Here is a 24,114-nt window from a genome sequence, read left to right as displayed (position 1 = left end):
AAAAATACCTCTTTTATCAAACCAGATTAACAAACTGCATCTCTTAAGATGCAATAACTTTTCTTAAGATCCAATGGCTAGAATATAGGAATTTGGGTTGGATTGGGAAGTGGGGGATAACGGTGGCAAAAAATTGAAGATTAAAAAACGAAATACAGGCCGGGTGTGGTGGCTCACGCCTGTAATCCCAGCACTTTGAGTGGCTGAGACGGGCGGATCACGTGAGGTTGGGAGTTTGAGACCAGCCTGGCCAACATGATGAAATCCTGTCTCTACTAAAAATACAAAAATTAGCAGGGTGTGGTGGCGGGCGCCTGTAATCCCAACTACTCAGGAGGCTGAGGCAGGAGAATCGCTTGAGCCCAGGAGGCGGAGGTTGCAGTGAGCCGAGATTGTGCCACTGCACTCCACCCTGGGCGACAGAAGGAGACTCCGTCTCAAAAATAAACAACGAATTACATGAGATTTATAAAAAGTTGGTAAATATAAGTTCTGTAACGTAAACTTGGGTATATATGTGTATACACGAACAAACTGTGAATGAGACTGATTTTGTACCGTTTGTCCCAGAATTATTCACGCTCATTGAAATTAGTGCTCTTTTAAAAGATTCACATTGGGTTGCTTATACATTTACTCCAAAGAAATTGCCATTTTCCCCTTACCTGCATCTGGCTGGCATAATCAACTGAACAATATTCTCTTTCTTCCCCTTTTTCACTTACAAGTGGGGCAGAAAGGGGAGGAGAGCAGTCCTCATTCTTTCAGCAAACTTACTGTGCACTTACAACGCGCGAAGGCGCTGTGCTCAGAGAAACAAAACCTAACCGGTTGTGGCCCTCGCGGGTGTGTGGGTGGGGAGAGCTGCAGCCACAGGAAACGGTAACACGGCGCGTGAAGGGCTCTAATTGAACTTAAGGACCCATAGGGCCACCAAGCAGGAAGTGACTGACTTGCCCGCGTGTGTCTGAACCGCCTTCACAGGGAGGCAACTTTTGAGTAATTGCGGGGCTGGAAGGTGGGGGCACCGGAGGGAACCGCGGGGACGCGCCCGCTTCGGACGCGGAGTTGTGGGTGTGGGAGAGAGGCGACCCAGAAGCCGAGGCCCGAGGCGGGCGGGGGCTGCGCCCTGGCAAGAGGCTTTCCGGAATATCTTCCATCTGTCAATACAGGCTACAGGACTCAGTGGCCCTAATTCGAGAACCAAACGTCCCCCGCCGGTCAGTTTTTTCCCCCGGGGCAGTCCCAAGGGCGGCGAGCCCGCGCGCACGAGAGCCGAGCGGTGGGAAGAGCCGAGAGCTAGCGGCCGGGGCCTCGGCGGGCCAGGGGCGCAGGGAGGCCGCCGGAGAAAGGACTGAGACACCGGTGGACCGGGCAGTTACTCCCGGCATGCTCTTCCTCCCCGGGCAGATTTCAAACCCTCTGCAGCCCCACCTCCGCGCCTTCGCCCCCGGCCTGCCCCAGCAACAGGCGGCGGCCCGCTTCTCATTGGCCAGGCCCGCGCTGTCGTGTTTTGATTGGCCGCGGAGCCTCCCGGCCCTGCTTCTGCAGTCGCTGTCGACTCCATTTTGTCGGTAGAGGCAGAAGGAGAAGGTCGGGTTGTAGAAGCTGGGGTGGCCGGCAGCTCGCTCATCGGTGTTCGTGGGCTTTGTCGGTCCGTGCCTCGTCTCTCCCTGGAAAGGGAGGGAGGCTTCGACGTCGAGAGGGAGCCGCTGCCGCGTTAGTTCCGAGCTTGAAGTCAGTAAGTAGCGGCTGCGCTAAGGGCGCGGCCATGTTCGTGGCCGCGCTCCCCATTGTTGGGGGAAGGAGGCGAGCGGAGGCGAGATCCGGGTAACCCGGGCGGGCGCGGGCGGTCACGGGCGGTCGCAGCGCCGCAACCCCTGCGGCTCCGGAGAGATGGGGCCACTGGGAAGCCAAGCCCGTGTGGCGTCGGAGGCGGCGTTTTCCGGGTTCGAGCTGTGAATGACTCACAGTCCGGAAATGGCAATTTATTTAGGGTTGTTTGTTTGGAAGGCTCTCTTACCCCTTTGAAAGGAGGGGGCTTAACTATTTGGTAACTTATTTTCTTGGAACATCAAATTAAAACCAAACCTTGAAAGTTGAGCTGTTCCCTCTAGGGAGACATTTTTATATATTTAAGATGGGCTTAGACTGTTAGGGCTTGTGAGAACTTATTTTAAGACGGGGAGGAGGCGAGAGTGTTCATAACCAAAGGAAACACTGCGTGATGTCTACATGTTCCAAGAGACTGAAAATGGATGTGACATGTGTGGAAAAATTGGAAAATTCTGGTGGGAGTTTAAAAACACGTTCTCTTTAGAAAATCCGCCTGAAGCCAACTTTTTGATATGACTCAACATTTAACACTTCCTTGATTTTATACGCGAGAGAATCTGAAGGTCTTTCCCAGGAAAAAGATAAAGATAAAACTTATTGCGGGACTTGGAGACACTTACAAAAATGCCCCAGGAGTGACTGGATCTCAAGGGTGAAGAGTTTTTAAATGGTCGTGGGGTCAAAGAAAGCCATCTTACGAGAAATTTTCTACCTTTTAGTTCAGGAAGTAGCCTTCTTTACAGTCAACGATTTTCGTAGTAAATCTAAATGATCACTTTCTCAACGTGTTTTTGAAATAATGAAGTAATCTTTACTTTTCTAGCTAGGACTTCTCTCAAACTTGTGTGCTGAGGAGACTCAGATGTTGGCCTCAGCTCCTAGGCTGAACTCAGCAGATCGGCCCATGAAAACTTCTGTATTGAGACAAAGGAAGGGATCTGTCAGAAAGCAACACTTGTTATCCTGGGCTTGGCAGCAAGGAAGAGGACAGGTAGTGGAAATCCTGCAATCTGAAAAGCAGACTGAAAGGTAATCATCATAATGGGCAAACATTTTATGATGGAGCCATCCTAAACCAATTGTTTTTATTTTAAAATAGATTATGCAGATTTGTGGGTAAGCTCATTTTTCTTAGGGAAGGTATAACAATAAAGGTTGTGCATATATTGAAGTCTGAACGGCTTGCTTTTTTGAGTTTAAAGCAGCTGAATAGCCTGTTATTGAGTCTTGTCCAAAATATCTGGAGTTATATAAGTTGGAGCCATAGAAGCTTCTTAAAGATTTTGAACTTTTCTTAATGGAATTTTACTCAATATTTGTTTCCATTCACTTGTAGGTGACAAAGAAGCTGAAGATGGGTGGTGGAGAGAGGTATAACATTCCAGCCCCTCAATCTAGAAATGTTAGTAAGAACCAACAACAGCTTAACAGACAGAAGACCAAGGAACAGAATTCCCAGATGAAGATTGTTCATAAGAAAAAAGAAAGAGGACATGGTTATAACTCATCAGCAGCTGCCTGGCAGGCCATGCAAAATGGGGGGAAGAACAAAAATTTTCCAAATAATCAAAGTTGGAATTCTAGCTTATCAGGTCCCAGCTTACTTTTTAAATCTCAAGCTAATCAGAACTATGCTGGTGCCAAATTTAGTGAGCCGCCATCACCAAGTGTTCTTCCCAAACCACCAAGCCACTGGGTCCCTGTTTCCTTTAATCCTTCAGATAAGGAAATAATGACATTTCAACTTAAAACCTTACTTAAAGTACAGGTATAAAATAAGACAAATGTTTAAATTTAGTTATGTTCACGGATAGTTGTCAATTGGTCTGAAATTCGCTAGGGAATCTATTTTTGTAGAACTAATTAATGTAAAAAAAATAGACTTCATTTCGTGTTGTGTGCACTGTGATATAATGGTAGTATCAGTGCAACTTAAACTAATGATTGTACTTGATATTAAGTGTTCTCAACTGAGTAACTTTTAAGTGGAAACCAAGTTTAGATTTGGGGAGTGGTAAAGGAATCAGCTTTTTCTATTGTTAGGGGAAGATAGTAATTTATCATTCATGGACCAGTAGATTGTTGAAAGTAAGTTGGTGAATCGGATTATAAGCTTCTAGCTAACACAAGGATTCAGAATTAGGTAAACATCTGAAGGTTTAGTATATTAGAAACACCCAAACCAGTAAATGCTAACCTGATGCACTGCTGAAAGAAAATGTGAATTTTTCATAATAATTGCATTTTAGTGAATTGTACAGTGGGTGGAAAGGGCATTTGGAGCTCATTAGAATGAGCCACAGTACACCCCAATGGCCCTGTTTATTAAATGTAGTGGATTAAGTGTCTGTCAACAAATACACCAAAACCATTTTTTATAGAAACAGTATTTAATGGTCACTCAATAGCTTTCAAAATACAGTTTTGTATTACAGCACTGCACAAGCTATTCTAATAGTGATCTGGCCTCATCATTCCTGCAAAGCTTGCTTTGGGGAGTTGGATAATGTGAAAATTTTAAGTACCTAGGGGAGAAAGAGCCATGTAAATATCTGTAATAAACTTGTAGCATATGTAAAGTTTTCTTGGCCTTTATCTTACAAAAATGGAATATTTTAGTATGAATTTGCTGAATGTAAGACCGTGGACTGTTTTTTATAATATGGCCTAATTTTAAAGGTCCAAAATAACTTGTTTTTAAAGTTTGCCCTTGTGCTAAAGTGCCAGTGTATGTATGTTATACTTGATTTAGTTGTAAACTATATTTCAAAGTAAACCCTAGTGTAATAAGTTTTATAACTATAAAGGTTTAAGCTGCTAAAACTATTTTTAAGAGATGTGAAATGCAGTATGGGACTATCTTTTTTTCCTCCTCTAAGCCCAAAGATTAACTAGAGTCCCTCCAACCTTATAGATTTTTGGCTTTCACAATCTTATAACCTAGGATACAGGTAGTTTCGAGTATGGTGCCAGTGATGTTTGGTTTTTGTTTGGTCAAGGGGTAGGTGCAACCCAATGGACCACTTATGCAAAAGATGTAAACTCTTGCATAATACATTGATAACATGTTTTGCCAACTTTAAATGCTTAAACATAAGCGAAACCAGTAGCAAGTATGTGGGTCAGTTTAAAATTTTTGATTGTTAATGCCCTATTTTCTAATTTGGCACCTCTTTTGATGCCTAAGCAGGTAAGCAGATGCCTAAGCTGTACTTCTCCAAATAAATCAAGATGAAGTACTGCCCAAGTTAAATATTGATAGCCTAAAGACAAGTTTATGTAGTACTTAATGTACATGATATGAAGCATAAAATTAAATAAAATTTTCCCCCATTGGCTTGGTTTTATTTTAAAAATGGTTTTGATTGCTTAATATTCTTTTTAAAAATGTGTTTTACTTGTCACTGACTTGAAGCTCATAATACACTCACAATATTCAAAACTCTTGGATTTCTCAGACTCCAGAACTATGAACCACTAAATTTCTGATCATATATATATATATTATATATACACACACACACGTATATATAAAAAAGGTCACAACTAAAATGTGATAGGACTGTTGGCTTGAAAAGGGACAACTAGTTTGCTGACTGATACAGAAGATACTAGGATTTGACAGCTATGCAATTAAGCAACTACTTAGGATTTCTCTCCCCCAGTAGTGTTAACAATTAAAAAGCAAAAAAAAGGCCACACATGGAAAACATCGCAAAGCTTTTCAAAGTTAATTCCATGATCTAGGTTCATAGAAAAAAAATTACAAGCGAATTTATCAAGTTGACAAGAACCCTTGTGTTTTAAGTATGTTGACAAATGAAAAGTATATAAGGGGACCCCTCAGAAGAAATGCATCACAACCACACCTTTCTGATACAGATTCCAAATGATAGGGCATCTTAAAACTAGTTTGAGTAATCCTTAAAATGCTACAACTAGTCCCATGGCAAAGCTGTATTATTTTCATGCAAACTAGGAAACAATTTGGAGTTAAGGCAGAACCAGCATTTGGGTGTTCATTTTGTTTCCAGGGTAATCTCTGTGAACAATGCCAAGGATTGCAGAATTGAACTTCATGTATGGAACAAATCTCAGCCTAGGTGTCTGTTAGTTTTTAAGCTATATATTGAATCTAGTGTATATATTGAATACACTAGATTTTTAGTGATTAATCTAGTAATACACTAGATTTTTGGTTTGACTCAAGCAAAATGGGTAAATGGAAGTGGGAGTGGAAGATTACCTAACTTCATACTTTAGGAAAGGTACTGATAAAGTTTTGGTTAGCCTATATAGAGAATGGTGATAGGAATTTCCCAAATCGATGCAATTGCGAGAACCAAAAATAGCTGGTACAGAGAACTTACCATGTAAGGCTGCTAAAGTCAGCCATACTGTGAACCTTAGGTAAATGCTGTAATTTCAATTTGTCTTCTTTTTGATGGCAGTTATACTATGATGGAATCCAGGTCCAAAACCTATCCTTAAGCTTAAAATAAATACTGATAAACTATCCTCTTCCCTAGAACAACTACAACACAGGAAAAAATCTGAAAGGTTTTGTGTAAGTTTCAGTTTCTAGTATTTTGGTTGCATTCTTGTAGGCAATTTGTAAAGCAAGAGGGACAGAGTGCATCTCTAAAACCTCTTATACAAATTAGGAAAAAGTTGTACCCAGGTGGTTACAAATCTAAGGTAGAGCAAAATCTTAAAAAAACCCAAGATTTATTTTTGGCTCCTAGACCAGTTTATTTCACTTTCCAGCATTCAAAGAAATGTGATCTGCAAAAAACTAGATACAAAGGCCTTTTACTTCTTTACAAACTACGGTTAGTTCTCAATGAATTTACATGCCTCACTTTTTATTCCAAGAAAAATCCCCATTGTGCAATACAAGGGTGAAACAGCTGTTACAAATACACAGAAACATAATAAAGATAACCAACACTGTTAAGAGGAAGGGGAAGTGGAAAAAACCCAAGAGAAGGAAACTTTCCCACAGTGACTAGCAGAATGTCTTGTAGATACCAATAACTGAAAACAGGTTGCTCACTTCATCCTATTTATCAAGTCATCCTATCTAAAATGAGAATAGTTCATGCCTAGGATAGGCTAACTATAGGCTTTGCTAGTCCTCCTTCCTAATAGAATGCCCTCAGATTATTCCTGAGCTATCACTCAAGTCACAGCTACTTCAGAATATAATCTTAGGTTCTGTAAACAGGAACATGGTCAAAATGCAATACAATGGAAAATCTCTACAAGAGAATGAGATTTGGAAAGCCATGCTTAGAGTCTCTGAGCCACACAACCATGAGATCTTCAATTACGTTTAATCTCTCATCCAGGAACATTATCCATTTACCTTGTAAGGTTGTGAGAAATGAATAGCATAATATGCAAGAAGCTATCACATGATGGGTATTCTACAAAGGACAATTTTCTCATCTGTAAAATGGGAATAATACCCATTTCCCAGGAGTGTTTTTAGGATTAAATAGAAATATTTGAAAAGCACATGGTTCGGCACAGTAAGTGCTCAGTGATATTGACAGCATTCAGTATAAAGAGAAAACCACAGAAGAGATCCTAAAGCAATTCATTCAACAGATGCAAAAATTAAAGGGCCTTTTCTGATTTACCATAATTAAATATTTTAGAGAACTACCAACTATTGTTATTGTAGTTATATATGTATTTACCTAATTATTTTTAAACAAAACCCCAACTCAATATGCACCTTAATTCTCCCCCTTAAATGTCTTAACTTCAAAAGGAAATGGAGAAGGGAGGTAGAGGGCAAAAAAAGTCTATAGCCTCTACACATTCTTTTAAAAATACATAGAACCTCTGTCCATAAGAACCCCTATGTTAATGAGTGTATAACGGTATACAACAAAATACTTTTTGTAATTAAATCTAGTCACTTTGACTCTAAGTAAATTCTAGATCCCATTATATCAATGTTACTATCTCCATGAAAATAAAGCTACAAAAACACTTCCCCATTTGATTAAACAACAAACATGGTAACAAAAGATGAAACAAGTGAAAAATTATGGGCTGTAACCTAGGATCTGACACTTGCTGTGTGATCTTGGGCAAGTTCAAAAAAAATTTCTAAAATAAAATACAAACAATAATACCTCCATTTCACACCTCCCTTGAAAATATACCTCTGCTATATTTTCAAAATTGCTATAAATTAAAAGCTTAAATTCCACTTCCAGATTTTTAGTTAATAATTTTATATGGAAAGTTTTAAGTATGTGGCAAAAAAGATGACAAAAATCAAATGTGATGAAATCAATGTATAGGTAAAGAAACATCATATCCTAATAAGAAACTAAGGAATCCAAAACATTTTGTGATACTATAAAAGTTATTTATTTGCTATACACAGAACATGTCCCCTATAAAATGTACATGTAAATCACTAAAAAGTATAATTTGGTGAACATTTTCTCAATTACAGAACATACTAAATCAGTTAGGATAACAGCTCTCTGTCTGCCTCAAAGTAATCTAATTATAGCACCCAGTCTCCTTTATATCTAATGCAAAGTTAAATACTTATTTTGGGGGTTATATCCTAGCATGTGTTTGGTGAGGCAGAGTAAACAATTTATTATAACTCTAGTATATTACAGTCACTGCATAATAAACCAGTTTATTACAGATTAAAAGAAATCATTTTTTCATTATTTGTAATAATGGGATCAAATACTGGATACTTTTAAATGGCAGATAACCACACAATTACTTATCCTTGATAGTATATTGTGTTCTATAATTACATTGATACGAATGGTGTAAAATATTGTTATGAATAATACACCTCAAACAAAACAATGAGGCCATACTGTAATGATTCACTAGATTGTGCTCAGTAGACATTTACTGAATAACGGAATTATCTATTTTTCTCAATTATCCATTACAATGATTTGCCCACAGTAAGGGCTCAATAAATATTTGCTGAATATACTGACTAGGAAAGAGATGAGAAGAGATGGGCCCTCTTAGCTGGATGTCAAATATAATTGGAATTTACCTGGGAAGGAGAGTAGTTAAGACAGATGTAAACTGCATGTGGTGTACAAGTAAATAAACACAGATGCCAACAAAGCAAATGATTAAGCAGAAAACACTGGCACCAAAATAAACAAAGGCAAGATTTGCCAATAATGGCAAAAATGGAACTTTTATATTGGACCATACCTTTTCCCACCCAATTCAGTTTGAGACAGACCAACAGAGGCACTGTAAGAGACTATGGCTGTCTTCCTTGATATTCAGACATCCTAGTTTCCAATAATTTATTATGGACCTGTTACCCATGAATCAATATAAACCTATTCATATTTAGGGATTAGTTTCCACAAGTACAAAGTTGAATTTCCTTTTATTTGTCCTAAAATGCTTACTTTCAAACTTGAAGGGACTTCAATTATTCCATGTAGTTTTCGATAACATTCTTTTATCTTTTCAGACCAGAGTCAAAATATTCGTACAGTATTCATACTGCAGCACCTTCCACCCACCCTTTGGTCGCTTGAACTGCCCTTCTTTGGTTCTTTTTCCGCTTTCAGATCTTTCTTGAAGTGTAGTAAGCAGAACTGTACTGGGTATTCCAGCTGCAGTTTGGTCTTAAATAAAAGAAGGATGTTTGTCAGTTTGGTTTTCTTTATTCTTCTCTGTGGTATACAGGATTTTGTTAGTTGAACTGGATGTAGCAGCTTACTGGGCCAAATTTTCAAGAGAATAATACAATAGTTCCCAGGTCTTTCCCCTGGGATGTAACTTAACAGCTCATACTCTATGTAGCACCTTTCCTCTCTCACTGAAGCATTATCTCTCATTTTTCTTCTTGCTTACTTGGCTTCAAAAAAAAAAAAAATGCAAAGAGATCTTAAGTAAAAGGAGAGGTGAAGTGTGTCAGCCCTCATTTGAGTGTTGATATAACCATTCTATTTATCATTGAGCCCAGTACCACATACACAGTAGGTAAACTCAGTAAGTGGGGGACTCAACTACATCACCCAAAACTAACATAAAACACTACGTAAAGATCCTCATCAAGTATCAGTAGGATCCAAACTACCATGGGTTCAACTGTAATATAGTCCTTTTGAAGCTGTTAGGTGTGTTGCTTTAGGAACAACATATAAGATTCTCAATAGTCCAAGTCTAAAAATAAGTTGACACAAGTAAAAATAAAAATGAAATTAGGCCTTCTAGTTCTATACAGAAAATGACCAATTTCAATGAGCTATCTCCTCAATCTACTTCTCTCAAATTATAGTCTGTAAAACAAACAAAACCCCCCCAAAACTAAGGGACCAGGCCTGGGCTTAAATCCTGGCTCTGCCTTACAGTCTTTTCTTCGTGCCTCAGTTTCCTTATCTGTGATATGGGGAAAATAAAAGTATCTTTCTCATAAGGTTTTGTGAAGAGTGAGTTAACATATAGCCTTTTCAAGTGTCTGGCACATCATGAATACTTAATAAATTAGCTATAATTGTCATAAAGTAGATAGAATTCAAACCACAAAATACCTAACCTACTTCCCCAAAGAGGTTATCACTTAATATTAGTTGCTCATCAACATTCAGTTTAAAATGATTTAAAATCATGTCATAAACGTTAAGTCCTAATGCATCTTGTTTACGAAGAGGGAGAGCAGAATTACTGATCCATCCAATAATGAAAATATAAACTTGGAATTAGCTGATCCAAATTTCATCTTAACACTACCAAATAACCTCTTAAGTTAGTTAACCCAAGAGGCTTAATGAGCAATCATGAAACAACTTTGATATTACACAATGAATTTTTAACTACTGTGTAAAAGATGTACCTTTCTGGCAAGTTCTATCATTTCCAAAGTAAAAGTTAGTTGTGCCTAGTGCAACAATGATTTAAAATATTCCTAAATCTATAAAGGACTGTTTCCATTGTTATTTTAGAATCATATTCAATACTGTAATAATTCCAGTTAATCATTATTTCCTTCATTTTGTTTTTATTATAGCATGTTTGCTTAATTTACAGCAAGCAGAAAATAAGCTGGGTCTTGTTTTGATCCAAACATTGATGTTTTAAAGGTTGTACACAATATTTGTTAAAAAGAACATATAAAAATACCTTTTTAGAAGCCTCTATAAGAAAGAAAATACAAAGTTTAACCCCACAACTTTCCTCTTTGCTAGAACTGTAAACTACTGCTACAGTTTTAAATAGACTTTTTGTTGTTTAAACTATACATCCAGGAAAATCTAAAAAAATTAAAGAAACGTGCATATAAACGATTGCATAGCAGAACATGAACATTAACTGCAAACAGTAAAGAAATGAAAGTTAGAAATACTATCAAATATACAAAGGTTCTAGAATCAATCCTTTAAACACATTCCACAAACAGTATTTAAAATCCATCGTTGTATTCTTTACAGGCAAAGCCTAGATTACTAAAACCGAAATTGAAAAAAGTAATCCTCTAAAAGGAATCGTTTCTCCATAATTCTTACTTGTATCTGTAAGCAAGCAATCTGAGATTTTTAAAGATGCTAGCTTTTTATTCTGAAATGAAACTGGACATGTCAAGTCACTTTTGTCCCCAAAACGATCATTCAGAGAAATACTAGAAATTATAAATGGTTAAGGGTATTACTTCATTTTTAGTCAGGTACTACACTGATAATCGAAAGCTCAGAAGATGTGACTCTTGCTTAAAACTGACTAATCCTTTTCCCCAAATTACCTTAAATTTCATGGCACCACAGAATCACCTAGAATGAGTGTTGTCTTTCAACTTGCCTCGTATTAAATAAACTGAGGTGTGAAAAGCAGGCCTCTCTCATAAAGAGGCAGGCAAATTTTGATACAAATGCACGAGCCAAGTGCTGTAAGCATCAAAATTTCAGTTCTTTTACACTAGGCACACACACACACAAAACCTACTTTGAAACAATTTACTTGCTTCTAACAGCAGTAAGAAAACTAAGCAATATTATGGTCAACAACGCTCCTTAAACTTTAGAATAACTACATAAGAATATTCCTTTTTCCTTAAAATTATTTTTGCCATCAACGACCTGCTCAAATTTTAAGGTGAGTTTTTGTGTTTTCTATGTTCCAAATCTTCATAGGAACCAGAAAAAAAGCAGTGAAGGCTCCATGTTTCAGTCAAAAACTCAATTTCCCAGCTGGCATCATTCCCCAAGACAGTGGGGTTAACAAAAGAACTAATCCACACTGCATCAAAAATAATTATCATTGGCCTAGACATCCGGTTTTTTTTTTTTTTTTTTTGAGACGGAGTCTCACTCTGTTGCCCAGGCTGGAGTGCAGTGGCGTGATTTTGGCTCACTGCAACTTCTACCTCCCAGGTTCAAGCGATTCTCTTGTCTCAGCCTCCTGAGTAGCTGAGATTACAGGCATGTGCCACCATGCCCGGCTAATTTTTGTATCTTTAGTAGAGACGGGGTTTCACCATGTTGGTCAGGCTGGTCTCGAACTCCTGACCTCGTGATCCGCCCGCCTCGGCCTCCCAAAGTGCTGGGATTACAGGTGTGAGCCACCACGCCCAGCCGGGCCTAGACATCTTGACAAAACATTAAGGTCCACCCTGAACCTAAATGTGTCTGAGCAGTCAGTGTTGTACTGTGGCTACTACTTCAGTTTTGTATCATTCTATCTTATTAGCAAGCTACATTTCTAGGTTAACAGTTCTACCAAATATGAATATGAAAGTTTATTTTTAATGAGACAATGTTGCAAATTATGGTCAACCAACATCTTTTCACCAAATACTTCAAGCATAAAAAATGAGAATCTTTACAAAAATATACAGAGACACCACAAATTGGTAGCTGCCCATAACATTAAACAAACTGGACTCTTAAGAGTGGCTTCTCAACAGCATATCATTTTAATTATAACCATTGCCTGGTACAGGGAAAACTAACAAGTGTTTTTTAAGCATCATTGCAACATTGTATTCCTGATAATTTAAGTAAACCAAACTATGAGTAAATGAATGATACATGCCTAAAAATGACCATGGTTTATACTATCAGTGGCCACTGGACTTAGGACTAGTCCAAGACCTTGATCTAGATTTTGACCTAGACCTAGACTGTGATCTTGACTGAGATTTGGATCTAGGTGGTTCTTTTTTCCTTGATTCCTTTTCATATCTTGAGCCAGACTTATAATGTGTTTTGGAATCTGTTTTAGAGGTGCCTCTAGTTTTGGTGTGAGATGCAGACCTAGAACGTGATTTAGCCTTCATTTCTTTCTTGGGCTGGGACTTGGACCGTGATCTTGAATTGGATTTAGATCTTGAAAAAGATCGATTTCGGTGTTTGAATCTTTCAAAACAGAGGAGAGATATAATTAGAGTAAAAATTAGATTCTATATTAATCAAATTTGTTATTTTTAGAGCAAAAGTTCACTCTGAAATTAAAAAATACATGAGTCTTTTTCAAAGCAAAGTTATTTACCTATCATTGTCGGAATGGCTTCTGCTACGCCGTGGTCTTCCAGTCGGTCTACTGCTAAAAAGCATATCAGAAAAAGCAGTGACAAATATCTATTCATAGAGGCAAAGTTTCTAATTAAAAGCAAACCATAAAACTTTTAAAATAAAATGCTACAGTATTTTTTGTCTCAATGAAACATTCAATGTACATAATTAAAAGTATACAAAATAGTAAAAAAAATTAAATGCTAACAAATACATTTTTTAAACAGATCACTGTGCTACATAGCACACTTACTTTCTAGGACTATACGATCTTCTATAGTTGTAATCAAAAGACCGACTTCTTGATCTCCTCCTTTCATAGCTTCGGCTTCTAGAACGTCTGTATCTGTCATAATCATCATAGCGTGAAGAACTGTACACATTCCTCCCTTCCTTGGCTTTCATCTGATTTGGTGCTAGGAAATACAAAGAACAGAAATACTTAAAAATATTAAACACAATATTAAAGCCCTCAATAAATAGGGAAAAAAAAAATCCCTGCATCCCCTCTTATATCCCAAACAGAGCATGTATGACCCAGATGGTGGCTCACACCTGTGATCCCACTACTTTGGGAGGTTGAGGTGGGAGGATCATTTGAGCCCAGGAGTTTGAGACCAGCCTGGGGCAACATAGCAATATGCCATTTCTACAAAAAATAATTAGCTGGGCCTAGTGGATTGCATATGTATTCCAGCTACCCAGGAGGCTAAGGGGGGAAATCACTTGAGCTCATGAGTTGGCGGCTGCAGTAAATTGTGATCACACCACTGCACGCCAGCCTGGGGGTCAGAGACCCTGTCTCCAAAAAAAAAAAAAAAAAAAAAAAAGCGTGTATGTGTTTTGGCTTGTCTTTTTTTTTTTTTTAATTATTTTAATTTTTGAGACCAGGGTCTTGCTCTGTTACCCAGGCTGGAGTGCAGTGGCGCAATCTCAACTCACTGCAACCTCCACCCCACACCAGTTGAAGCCATTCTCCTGCCTCAGCCTCCGGAGGAGCTGAGATTACAGGCACGTGCCATCACACCCGGCTAATTTTTGTATTTTAGTAGAGACAGGGTTTCACCATATTGGCCAGGCTGGTCTCGAATTCCTGACCTCAAATAATCCACCCGCCTCGGCCTCCCGAAGTGCTAGGATTACAGGTGTGAGCCACCACACCCAGCCTGGAGTCTGTTTTTTTTTTTTTGAGATGGAGTTTTGCTCTTGTTGCCCAGGCCGGAGTGCAATGGCGCGATCTCGGCTCACCACAACCTCCGCCTCCTGAGTTCATGCGATTCTCCTGCCTCAGCCTCCCAAGTAGCTGGGATTACAGCATGCGCCACCACACCAGGCTAGTTTTGTATTTTTAGTGCAGACAGGGTTTCTCCATGTTGGTCAGGCTGGACTTGAACTCCTGACCTCAGGTGATCTGCCCCTGCCCGCCTTGACCTCCCAAAGCGCTGGGATTACAGGCTTGAGCCACCGCGCCCAGCCCTGGAGTCTGTTTTAGAGGTGTCTGTAGTTTTGGTGTGAGATGCAGATGCAGAACGTGATTCAGCCAAGGCTGGGTTGAGGTAACTGCAAATTTTCATCTTGGAAAAGGCACGTATTTATTTTCAAGAAAGTGTATTAGAAGACTGTTTTATGTTAAAAATAATACTAATATCCCCAACTATTTTCAAAGTCTTCTCACCATCTAGTTTATCAGCCAAGACCTGGTAACTATTTTCTGACACTGGGAATCCATACCATAAAAGGATTTTTAAAAACTCCAAATGGAAGTGAGTGCCTTTTTGTTTTGAGATTGAGTCTTGCTGCTACCCAGGCTGGAGTGCACTTGTGCAAACACAGCTCTCTGCAACCTCAACCTCCTGGGCCCAAGTGATCCTCCTGCCTCTAGCGGGGACCACAGGTGTGCACTATCAAGCCTGGCTAATTTTTTATTTTATTTTTTGTGGAGATGGGGTCTCACTTTGTTGCCCAGGCTGGTCTCAAACTCCTGGGCTCAGGCAATTCTCCCACCTAGGCCTCCCAAAGTGGTGGGATTACAGGCGTGAGCTACCACACCCACACATTTTACATTTTCAAATGGCTGAAAAAAATGACCACTGAACCATATGCTGATTTGGAATGATCCCACCACAGATTCCATTCATTAAGAACACAATTAACAAAATATTTATAGGTGGCCTATGAACAATGTGCAGTGTCAACATGCATTAATATATTATTACAGTTCTAAGACCCTAAGTAGAATAAGGCATTCCTAAATGCCTTATATACACTTCAATTCTTATCTCATTCAATTCAATGAAGCAGATACTTTATGTATTGGAGTACATATAAATAACACAATGCATAACCAGCAATCTATTACCCAACTCAAGAACTAGAGTTCCAATAGTTTGCATTGAGTACTCAAGAGCTCCTCTTCTCCTCAGCAGCTATTTTTTTTTTTTTTTTTTTTTTTTAGGCACAGTCTCGCTCTGTTGCCCAGTCTGGAGTGCAGTGGCATGATCTCGGCTCACTGCAACCTCTGCCTGCCAGGTTCAAGCAATTCTCCTGCCTCAGCCTCCCCAGTAGCTGGGACTACAGGTGCACGCCACCATGCCTGGCTAATTTTTTGTATTTTTAGTATAGACGGGGTTTCACCATGACCTTGTGATCCACCCACCTCGGCCTCGCAAAGTGCTGGGATTACAGGTGTGAGCCACTGCACCCTGTGGTTATTTCAATCTCTTAATTAGTATCTTGCCCAAGGTAACATAATGGCTAAGCCAGAATTCACACACAGGTCTTTTTGACTCTAAAACCTGTATTCCTGCCTTGTAAGTACGCAGCGAACATCTGGTAAGCCTGCATAACCAACTTTCAAAAGAGTCCACATATATTTCAGGCATTCTCATCTCCACCTCCTACTTACACTTACCCCAAAACTTACAATCTGGAAAACATGATGAAATATTCAAGATACTCCATTTTCTTAAATATGATCCTTTTGGGCCAGGCACAGTAGCTCATGCCTGTAATCCCAATCCCAGCACTTTGAGAGGCTGAGGCGGGTGGATCACCTGAGGTGGGGAGTTCGAGACCGGCCTGGCCAACATGGTGAAACTCCGTCTCTACTAAAAATACAAAAATCAGCCAGATGTGGTGGCATGCACCTGTAATCCCAGCTACTCGGGAGGCTGAGGCATAAGAATCATTTGAACCCGGGAGGTGGTGGTTGCAGTGAGCCAAGATCGCACCACTGCACGCATTCCAGCCTGGGCAACAGAGTGAGACTCCGTCTCAAAAAAAAAAGAAAGAAAGAAAGAAAAAAAAGATCCCTTTGGGTTTTGAACAGAAACACAAATTGCTTAAATTCTTAAAAAAAAAAATCTCAAAACACTAAAAAATAATGTTTCATACATATCAGGCATAAGGGTACTTACTCTTTCGATCCCCCTGGGCAAACTGTATTTCAATCTGCCGTCCACAAATCCACTTTCTGTCCAAATTATGTAAAGCGTCTTCAGCATCACGAACATCCTCAAATGTGCTAAATGTTAAGGGGCTTGGGAAGTTTTGCAAACTTTGATAATGAATGAAAGTTCAGTTGGTATGTCTGGAACAATTCACAATCTCCCAATATTATTCCAGAACATCAACCAGACCCCCACTTACTAGTTGGTGATTCAGTTGGATTCAGCCATTAACACTTCACACTATAAAAGCACTTGTGATTTCCTAAGGCACACATTTGAAAATGTATGAATACATATTGCAGTAAAGTTATTATTGAAATAAGATCTGTTATAGCTGAATCACCAAGTTGTCCTATCCAAAAATTTTCCTAAGTTTTAAGAATTAAGTTTACAAGACAAAAAAGAAAAACAAATGTCAGTTATATGTTGTATGCTAAAATAAAAATTTCTTAAAACCAAAATACTATTTTTCATATTTGTTTCAAACGAAAAAAAGAAAATGCCAATAGTTCTTGTGTAAGCAAGCAGTATATGCCTTACCTTACAAGAGACGAAAGCATTAACTTCAAATTTATTTTGCTGTTTTCTTTTTCATATATTATCTAATACTACTATTTCATTTAACTGTCTTCCTTCCACTGCATGGGAAGACAAGCACGCCAGCCATTTGTGGGCATCAAGACCAGAGTCAAGCAGTACTCAAGACAATCACTATACCAAAAGCGTTATTACATCCATGCAGACTGTAAAAGCATGCTATCAAGAAACAGACCACTGTAAGGACTCCTAGACTGGAAAGCCCTAACCATGACCCTAAATATACAACTTCTTGCAAAGAAATGCGTTTGAGACTGGTTTCCAACTTGAGAATTTCAAGATATTATTTACCAGCCTTAAGCAGGAACTACTAGTACTTGTTTTTGATCTGAGAAGCTAAGCTGCTTGTCCTCCCTGGTCATGTCAGCAATAATACTACGAGAACTCCTGGCTTTATATAGCTATTCTGTCCAAACCTAGCTCCTTTCCTAAAACCATCATTTTAACAGAGGCCAAGTACACATTCAAGACAGTGTTTGATATAAATGGTTTGGAAAGAGAGCTAGGTTAGGTACAGATACAGGTTTTCATTCTATCTCAAAAATCCCCATTCTAGTTTGCACATTTCTTTTTCCTAAATTTGAGAGACAACACAAGACTGCAGATTTAGAGAGGTGATTTAAAATATGCCTGAAGTGACACACTCCTTTTTCGAGACCAATACTGGTATTCTTTTATTATAGAGACTAAAAGGTCTGCCTTAATAGACTTCCCACTTTTTGTTCTGAAAGGAATTAAGGACTGCAGGTTTCCAGCTCTGTCTTCCCGAGGCCATTATGAACAGATTAAACGGAAGGACAAGTTTTAAATAACTGGGCTTTCAACATGAAAAGGGAAAGGCTGATGGGGAGTTCAGAACCTTGAATACTGTAACTGAACATCCCTCAAGGTTAATGCAGCTGGGCTCTAAACTAATTAGAAGGAATACGTTCACTTAATGGGTACACTACTTTGTTACCCCAAGAGACAGAATATAATAAGTATAAAAAGGATTTATATTGAGAGCCGTAAAAATTATTAATGAGAACAGAGCATCCTCTCTGGGGCTACCCTCGAAAACAGAATCCTGGGCTGATGGCAAGTTTCTACTTTACTCGGTAAGCCAGGGATAGGAAGAAAAGGCTATTGCGAATGGAGTCAGACAGAAGAGACAGCAGCAGTAGAGGCAGCCAAGTATCACTCTGATGTCAGTCATGGAGAAATTTGTACTTCATGGTCTTTTCAAAAATGAAATTCATAAGCCTGTTACTTATTTCTTTTCAACTATTTTAAAACCATAGACTTACTGAATATGTATTTTAAAATTATCATTCTCCTTTAGATTGCTTTGAATTACTAGCCTTTTTTGCATCAAATATCACACACTCTTGAATCAAACTACTACTGACCTTGATTCCTGGGCCACCCAACACTAGGTAAAATCAGGTCTATGTTGTAAGCCAGAACGCACCGCTACCTTTATTTCCTAAGCCAGATATAGCTATTATTTTCTCTGTAATGGAGCTTTGCAACCAATTCTCACAACTGTCCTTGATCACCGGCCCTGCAGGAGTAGCTTTTGGCTTTTCCCTAAGTCTCACTAGGACTCCACTAACTTAAAAGTTTGAGGCTCACTGAATTTAAGCAGGAAGAACTTTTCCTAGTCTGAGGTCCACAACCCAAACCCTTGTTGCAGGGAGATGATCTCACTGAAAGGAACGGAAGTAAGGTCACCTGAAACTCTGGGTCAGGGACCAGTCTCCCATAGGTCCCAGTTAGGTACCTATACCAGGGAGAAGGCCTTCTGCAACTCATTCAGGGCCAACTGATCATTGTGCTAAAGCAGCGCAGGGCCAGCAGTCCTCACAGGGCTAAGTTAAAGAAGTTAAGGGTTTATATGTGTCCCCAGCAACCACTTTAAAATCTATATATAAACAGAATTTCTAGTGGCTCTGACCCTACAAGACCACCAGAGCTGTTTCTAAGTAGTCCCCAGTGCATGCACCTGTCTCTCCTTTAAGCAGGGCTCTGTGGCTTAACCCCAGAACCCCATGCTACTCCAAAGAGCACTGCCTGCTACTCTGTGGCATCTGGCCACCTGGTCCAAAACCAAAATATGCTGAATTTAATCTTAAGAATATACATCCTGTTACACTTTAACTTGATAAGAGAGAGTGCATTTATACAAGACCACAATCACAACATCAAAGGCCCACATAAATCAAGTTACAGGTTTTGTCACTAGACCAAGCCAGAATAATTTTGAAAATTAACTGCTTACAAAACATTAAAAAAAAAAAAAGAAAAATAGTTATTCTGTAGGATACATCAGGTATGACTCCTTTAATCTTGGCCATCATTCAACTTCATCTTGACCTTTAACTCTTTAAGTGCTTGTCAGAAGGACTTGTCATGAGATGCTTGGCCAAATATGACAGATGGCTTTATCTTTAACTTTGAAAAACAACCTTTTCCCCCTTTTGTAGATAAAGCGAGGCTTTGTCTCCCATTAGGCTTGTCCTTCTTCCAGCTTTTCTTTATTTTTTCTTTTCCCAAACTCTCCCTTCTCTTCAAGCCTGATCCTTAAGAGGTCTTTGGCTTGTCTACTTGCCTTAAGTGTTGAACTCTACTCTAAAGGTTCTTTCATGCTTTCTCTTTGGGGTCGCCATAACTGTACAGCTTTACATTCTCTGAGGTAACAACAGAGGACAGCAAATTAGGGGACAATATTAAAGAAGTTTACCTCATTGTTATACAATTTGTTTTTGATCAAGTGATTCAAATTAACAAACAAGAATACCAAATTTTAATTGCTAAGCACAAGAACATATTAACTTTTAAAGGACTTACATTAAAGGTAGTAGCAACCAGAGTGCATTCAAATTTAAATCACATATATAATCATCGATTTGAGTTTCAGAAGCATGAATGGGAATTTATATATTTTACCATTTTTGGATTAACTTTAATAACGAGAGCAATGTGTGAGTCAGAATTAATTTTCAAAAATTTGAAGACAGACATTTATTAGAGGACAAAAAGAACTACTTTTTAGATGTTACCACTTACATAAACTTGAATTTCAAACTTCAACACCCCTCACTAATCAGCCATCTGAAGAAAGGATATTGAACATAAGCAAATCCTCTTGGACGGCGAGTGTAGAAATCAAGTGGAACATACACATCAACTATAGGACCATAACGACCAAATTCACGCCGCAAGTCTTCAGACCTAAAACATCATAAAAAGACCTCAAATTTTTATGTCCAAGTCCTTAAGATGTATAGGCAATATATCTTTTTGATGAAGGAAAGCTAGGATCCAAGAATTTGGAAGATAAAAATGCAGTTTACATTAACAGGACAACAGCAGACATATGTATGGTACAAGGGAATGACCACAATTTATTTTTATCTACAGCCTTCATTTTTCATAAAAGGTACAGCAGCATTAGGTTGTATATAAGCATTGGTTTTTTGGTTTTTTTTTTACTTTTACAGCATCAAATCGACTCTAGCACTCTGAAAAACACCAAGCACTTATTTTTACTCCCCGATTTTAGCGACAGATTTAGACACTTAACAGTAGATAAACATGGTCTGAAAAAGTCACAAATATCGAACTCCTTAAATAGTGTCAAGATGACGTAAAGGGAAAATTTCTCTAGATGCTAACATAATTATTAAAAATTATGGAAATATTTATGGAAAGAATTATTGCTTTCTTTCCTTCTTAAAGACAAAAGCAAATCACAAAGCTAGCAAAAAACCCCCACGAAACACCAAAAACCCAAACCACTTATTTTCTGTGTGTAGATTCATTATTTGTGAAATAAGAAGCCTCATCTTGTAGTAAGAACTCTTCCAAAATAATCTGAAGGCAACTCGAAACAAGGGAATGGTGAGAACAAAGCCTATTTAAGTTACGTCTGAATTAATCTAACTTAGCTGTCAACGTCCTAATGATTGAGGCTTCCCAAACCTCCCTTTTCAAAGGGTGACCAGAATTTCCAGGAAATAAGAAAAACTACTCGCAACATTTAACTGGAAAAACCTAACTCCCCAAATCTCAACGCTCCCTTTCTCCAAACACCTCCAACTGATTAAAACCCCCAAATATTAACAACGGCAACAACAACAAAGATAAATGGTAGCAACATTCCTCTCCCTCGATCCCGTTATTTCACCTATTTTTTGGCTGGGGAAAAAAAAATCTCTGGGCCAAGGGGGCGTGAACCTCGAAGAATGTGAACTTCAAATCAATGGGGGGCGGCCGGCGGGTCGCGGAAAGGCCGCGGCGGGGAGCTGCTCGCGCCGGCAGGAAGCAGGGAGAAAGGGGCTGCAAACTGCGGAGGGGGAGGGGGACCGAAAAACCCCGCCACGCGGCCCGGCGAGGGCAGAGGCGCCGCCCTCGCTTCCACGCGACGGCTGAGGCCCGCTGCGCGGCCTACTTCGGCGCCAAAGCGGGCGCGGGACCCGCCATCTTCACTCCGTCCCCTCCCCCGGCCCAGTGCCGCCACCACCAGGGTCCTCTCCAGGCGCCTGCGGCCTCCCCGCCTAGGCCCGGAGTACCTGCCTTGTACCTACCTGGTGTCGTCGGCCACATTCCTGACGAACAGAGACGTGTTGGGGGGACGCAGGTAGCGGGACATGGCGGCGGCGTGTCTCGGCCCGGCGCACTAACGGGCTTAGCAAACCGTCCGCGGCTCAGGCGGCCGAGCCTCAGACACACACAGCTAGAGGGCTCTGCTACGGCAACCGACTCTTCTCGCGAGACTTCACTCCCGCCTCCACTTCCCCCTCCTACCTCCGCGCAAAGTCGGGCGCAACGGTTCTTTCCCGCGAGAACACCAGGCGTCCGCCTGCGCATGCGCAGGGCTGGCGCACGCGCCTCGGCCTCGGTGTCATTCATTGGCTTCTTGCGGTGCCTCTTACCCTCCCCCAAGCCTGTTCTTTCTTTCTTTAGGTCTTCATTTCCCGCCGTTTTCTACCTTACACTCCCCTTCATCTCCACCCCCAAATCAGGAAGCAGATGTTTTAGTCTCTAGGCCAAACTTTGCGGTTACTACTAAATGGACAGATTTTTAAACTATTTAGTTCAGAGAGGCTGCCTTAAATTTCCTGGTTGGTCCAAGTTAATGCCCTGCTTTTATTTTGCCTTAAATTTCCCGTTTGGTCCAGGTTATGCCCTGACCTGCGAAAGAAGGATTTACAGCTTGTTGTATTGAGTGTGTAAAGGAAGGAGGTGTGTGCCCTTGCGCAGAGCTGGGCCTGTCTCTCCAGTGTTTTCAGCCTGCCTTTGCCCCTCACCCACACCCTAGCCATCTCCACTTAGTCACGCATTTGGCTCCCAACCTGGGTGGGACCAAACCTCACACTGTAGGTTCATGACTGTGGTCATTTGTAGTGTATTCTTTGTTGCTGATGGCTTCCTGGGTATGCATCGGACCTGTATTGCAGCAGTTCTCAAACTTTTTGGTCTCAGAACGCCTTTATATTCTTGTGTATTATGGAAGATTCCAAAGAGCTTATTTATTTATTTATTTATTTATTTTTTACTCCATGTCTTTCTTTTCTTTCCTTTTTTTTTTTTTATTGATCATTCTTGGGTGTTTCTCGCAGAGGGGGATTTGGCAGGGTCATAGGACAATAGTGGAGGGAAGGTCAGCAGATAAACAAGTGAACAAAGGTCTCTGGTTTTCCTAGGCAGAGGACCCTGCGGCCTTCCGCAGTGTTTGTGTCCCTGGGTACTTGAGATTAGGGAGTGGTGATGACTCTTAACGAGCATGCTGCCTTCAAGCATCTGTTTAACAAAGCACATCTTGCACCGCCCTTAATCCATTTAACCCTGAGTGGACACAGCACATATTTCAGAGAGCACAGGGTTGGAGGCAAGGTCATAGATCAACAGCATCCCAAGGCAGAAGAATCTTTCTTAGTACAGAGCAAAATGGAGTCTCCTGTGTCTACTTCTTTCTACACAGACACAGCAACAATCTGATTTCTCTATCTTTTCCCCACATTTCCCCCTTTTCTACTCCACAAAACTGCCATCGTCATCATGGCCCGTTCTCAATGAGCTGTTGGGTACACCTCCCAGACGGGGTGGCGGCCGGGCAGAGGGGCTCCTCACTTCCCAGAAGGGGCGGCCGGGCAGAGGCGCCCCCCACCTCCAGGACGGGGCGGTGGCCGGGTGCAGGAGCCCCCGACCTCCGTCCCGGACGGGGCGGCTGGCCGGGCGGGGGCTGGCCCCCACCTCCCTCCCGGATGGGGCGGCTGGCCGGGCGGGGGCTGACCTGCCACCTCCCTCCCGGACGGGGCGGCTACCGGGCGGAGACGCTCCTCACTTCCCAGACAGGATGGCTGCCGGGCGGAGGGGCTCCTCACTTCTCAGACGGGGCGGCTGCCAGGCAGAGGGGCTCCTCACTTCTCAGACGGGGCGGCTGCCGGGCGGAGGGGCTCCTCACTTCTCAGACGGGGTGGCTGCTGGGCGGAGACGCTCCTCACTTCCTAGACGGGATGGCGGCCGGGAAGAGGCGCTCCTCACTTCCCAGACTGGGCAGCCGGGCAGAGGGGTTCCTCACATCCTGGATGATGGGCGGCCAGGCAGAGACGCTCCTCACTTCCCAGACGGGGCGGCGGCCGGGCAGAGGCTGCAATCTCGGTACTTTGGGAGGCCAAGGCAGGCGGCTGGGAGGTGGAGGTTGTAGCTAGTGG

General features: G+C 40.8%; 2 protein-coding genes across 10 annotated transcripts; one reads left to right on the top strand and one right to left on the bottom strand.

Annotated features, from left to right (window-relative positions):
• The first annotated feature begins 1,528 nt into the window (after window positions 1-1,528).
• Window positions 1,529-5,192, top strand: PNRC2 (proline rich nuclear receptor coactivator 2). Its single transcript, XM_004024905.5, has 3 exons — window positions 1,529-1,741; window positions 2,660-2,865; window positions 3,173-5,192. Exon 3 carries the CDS (start codon window positions 3,191-3,193, stop codon window positions 3,608-3,610), a length of 420 nt encoding a protein of 139 aa, XP_004024954.1. The 5' UTR covers window positions 1,529-1,741; window positions 2,660-2,865; window positions 3,173-3,190; the 3' UTR covers window positions 3,611-5,192.
• Window positions 5,193-8,202: 3,010 nt separating this feature from the next.
• On the bottom strand, window positions 8,203-22,193 carry SRSF10 (serine and arginine rich splicing factor 10). 9 transcript variants are annotated; one of them, XM_063701766.1, is made up of 6 exons: window positions 21,985-22,193; window positions 20,525-20,629; window positions 16,787-16,890; window positions 13,624-13,786; window positions 13,348-13,398; window positions 8,203-13,214 (listed from the first exon to the last, which is right to left on the bottom strand). In XM_063701766.1, exons 1-6 carry the CDS (start codon window positions 22,047-22,049, stop codon window positions 12,917-12,919), a joined length of 786 nt encoding a protein of 261 aa, XP_063557836.1. In that variant the 5' UTR covers window positions 22,050-22,193; the 3' UTR covers window positions 8,203-12,916. The 9 variants fall into 9 exon arrangements, with proteins under 9 accessions (XP_063557836.1, XP_063557845.1, XP_063557840.1 ...); XM_063701775.1 differs by having other exon boundaries at window positions 8,203-9,721; window positions 21,985-22,191; XM_063701770.1 differs by having other exon boundaries at window positions 8,203-9,488; window positions 21,985-22,190.
• Window positions 22,194-24,114: the final 1,921 nt, after the last annotated feature.

Source organism: Gorilla gorilla, chromosome 1 (genome assembly GCF_029281585.2).
Source record: "Gorilla gorilla gorilla isolate KB3781 chromosome 1, NHGRI_mGorGor1-v2.1_pri, whole genome shotgun sequence".
Lineage (NCBI taxonomy): Eukaryota > Metazoa > Chordata > Mammalia > Primates > Hominidae > Gorilla > Gorilla gorilla.
The sequence above is the reverse complement of the archived record's forward strand: the minus strand, read 5'-3'. Positions and strand labels throughout refer to the sequence as shown.

What these genes read in the sequence shown, in the direction of transcription:
- PNRC2 (XM_004024905.5), top strand. Translation starts at nt 3,191, where the DNA reads ATGGGTGGTGGAGAGAGGTATAACATTCCAGCCCCTCAATCTAGAAAT.
- SRSF10 (XM_063701756.1), bottom strand. Translation starts at nt 22,049, where the DNA reads ATGTCCCGCTACCTGCGTCCCCCCAACACGTCTCTGTTCGTCAGGAAT. An exon ending in AGAGGATTTGCTTATGTTCA is followed by an intron (nt 16,891 to 20,524) that starts ATATCCTTTCTT and finishes AACATTTAGCAC; the next exon opens with ATTTGAGGATGTTCGTGATG. An exon ending in AGCCATTCCGACAATGATAG is followed by an intron (nt 13,215 to 13,347) that starts GTAAATAACTTT and finishes CTGTTTTGAAAG; the next exon opens with ATTCAAACACCGAAATCGAT.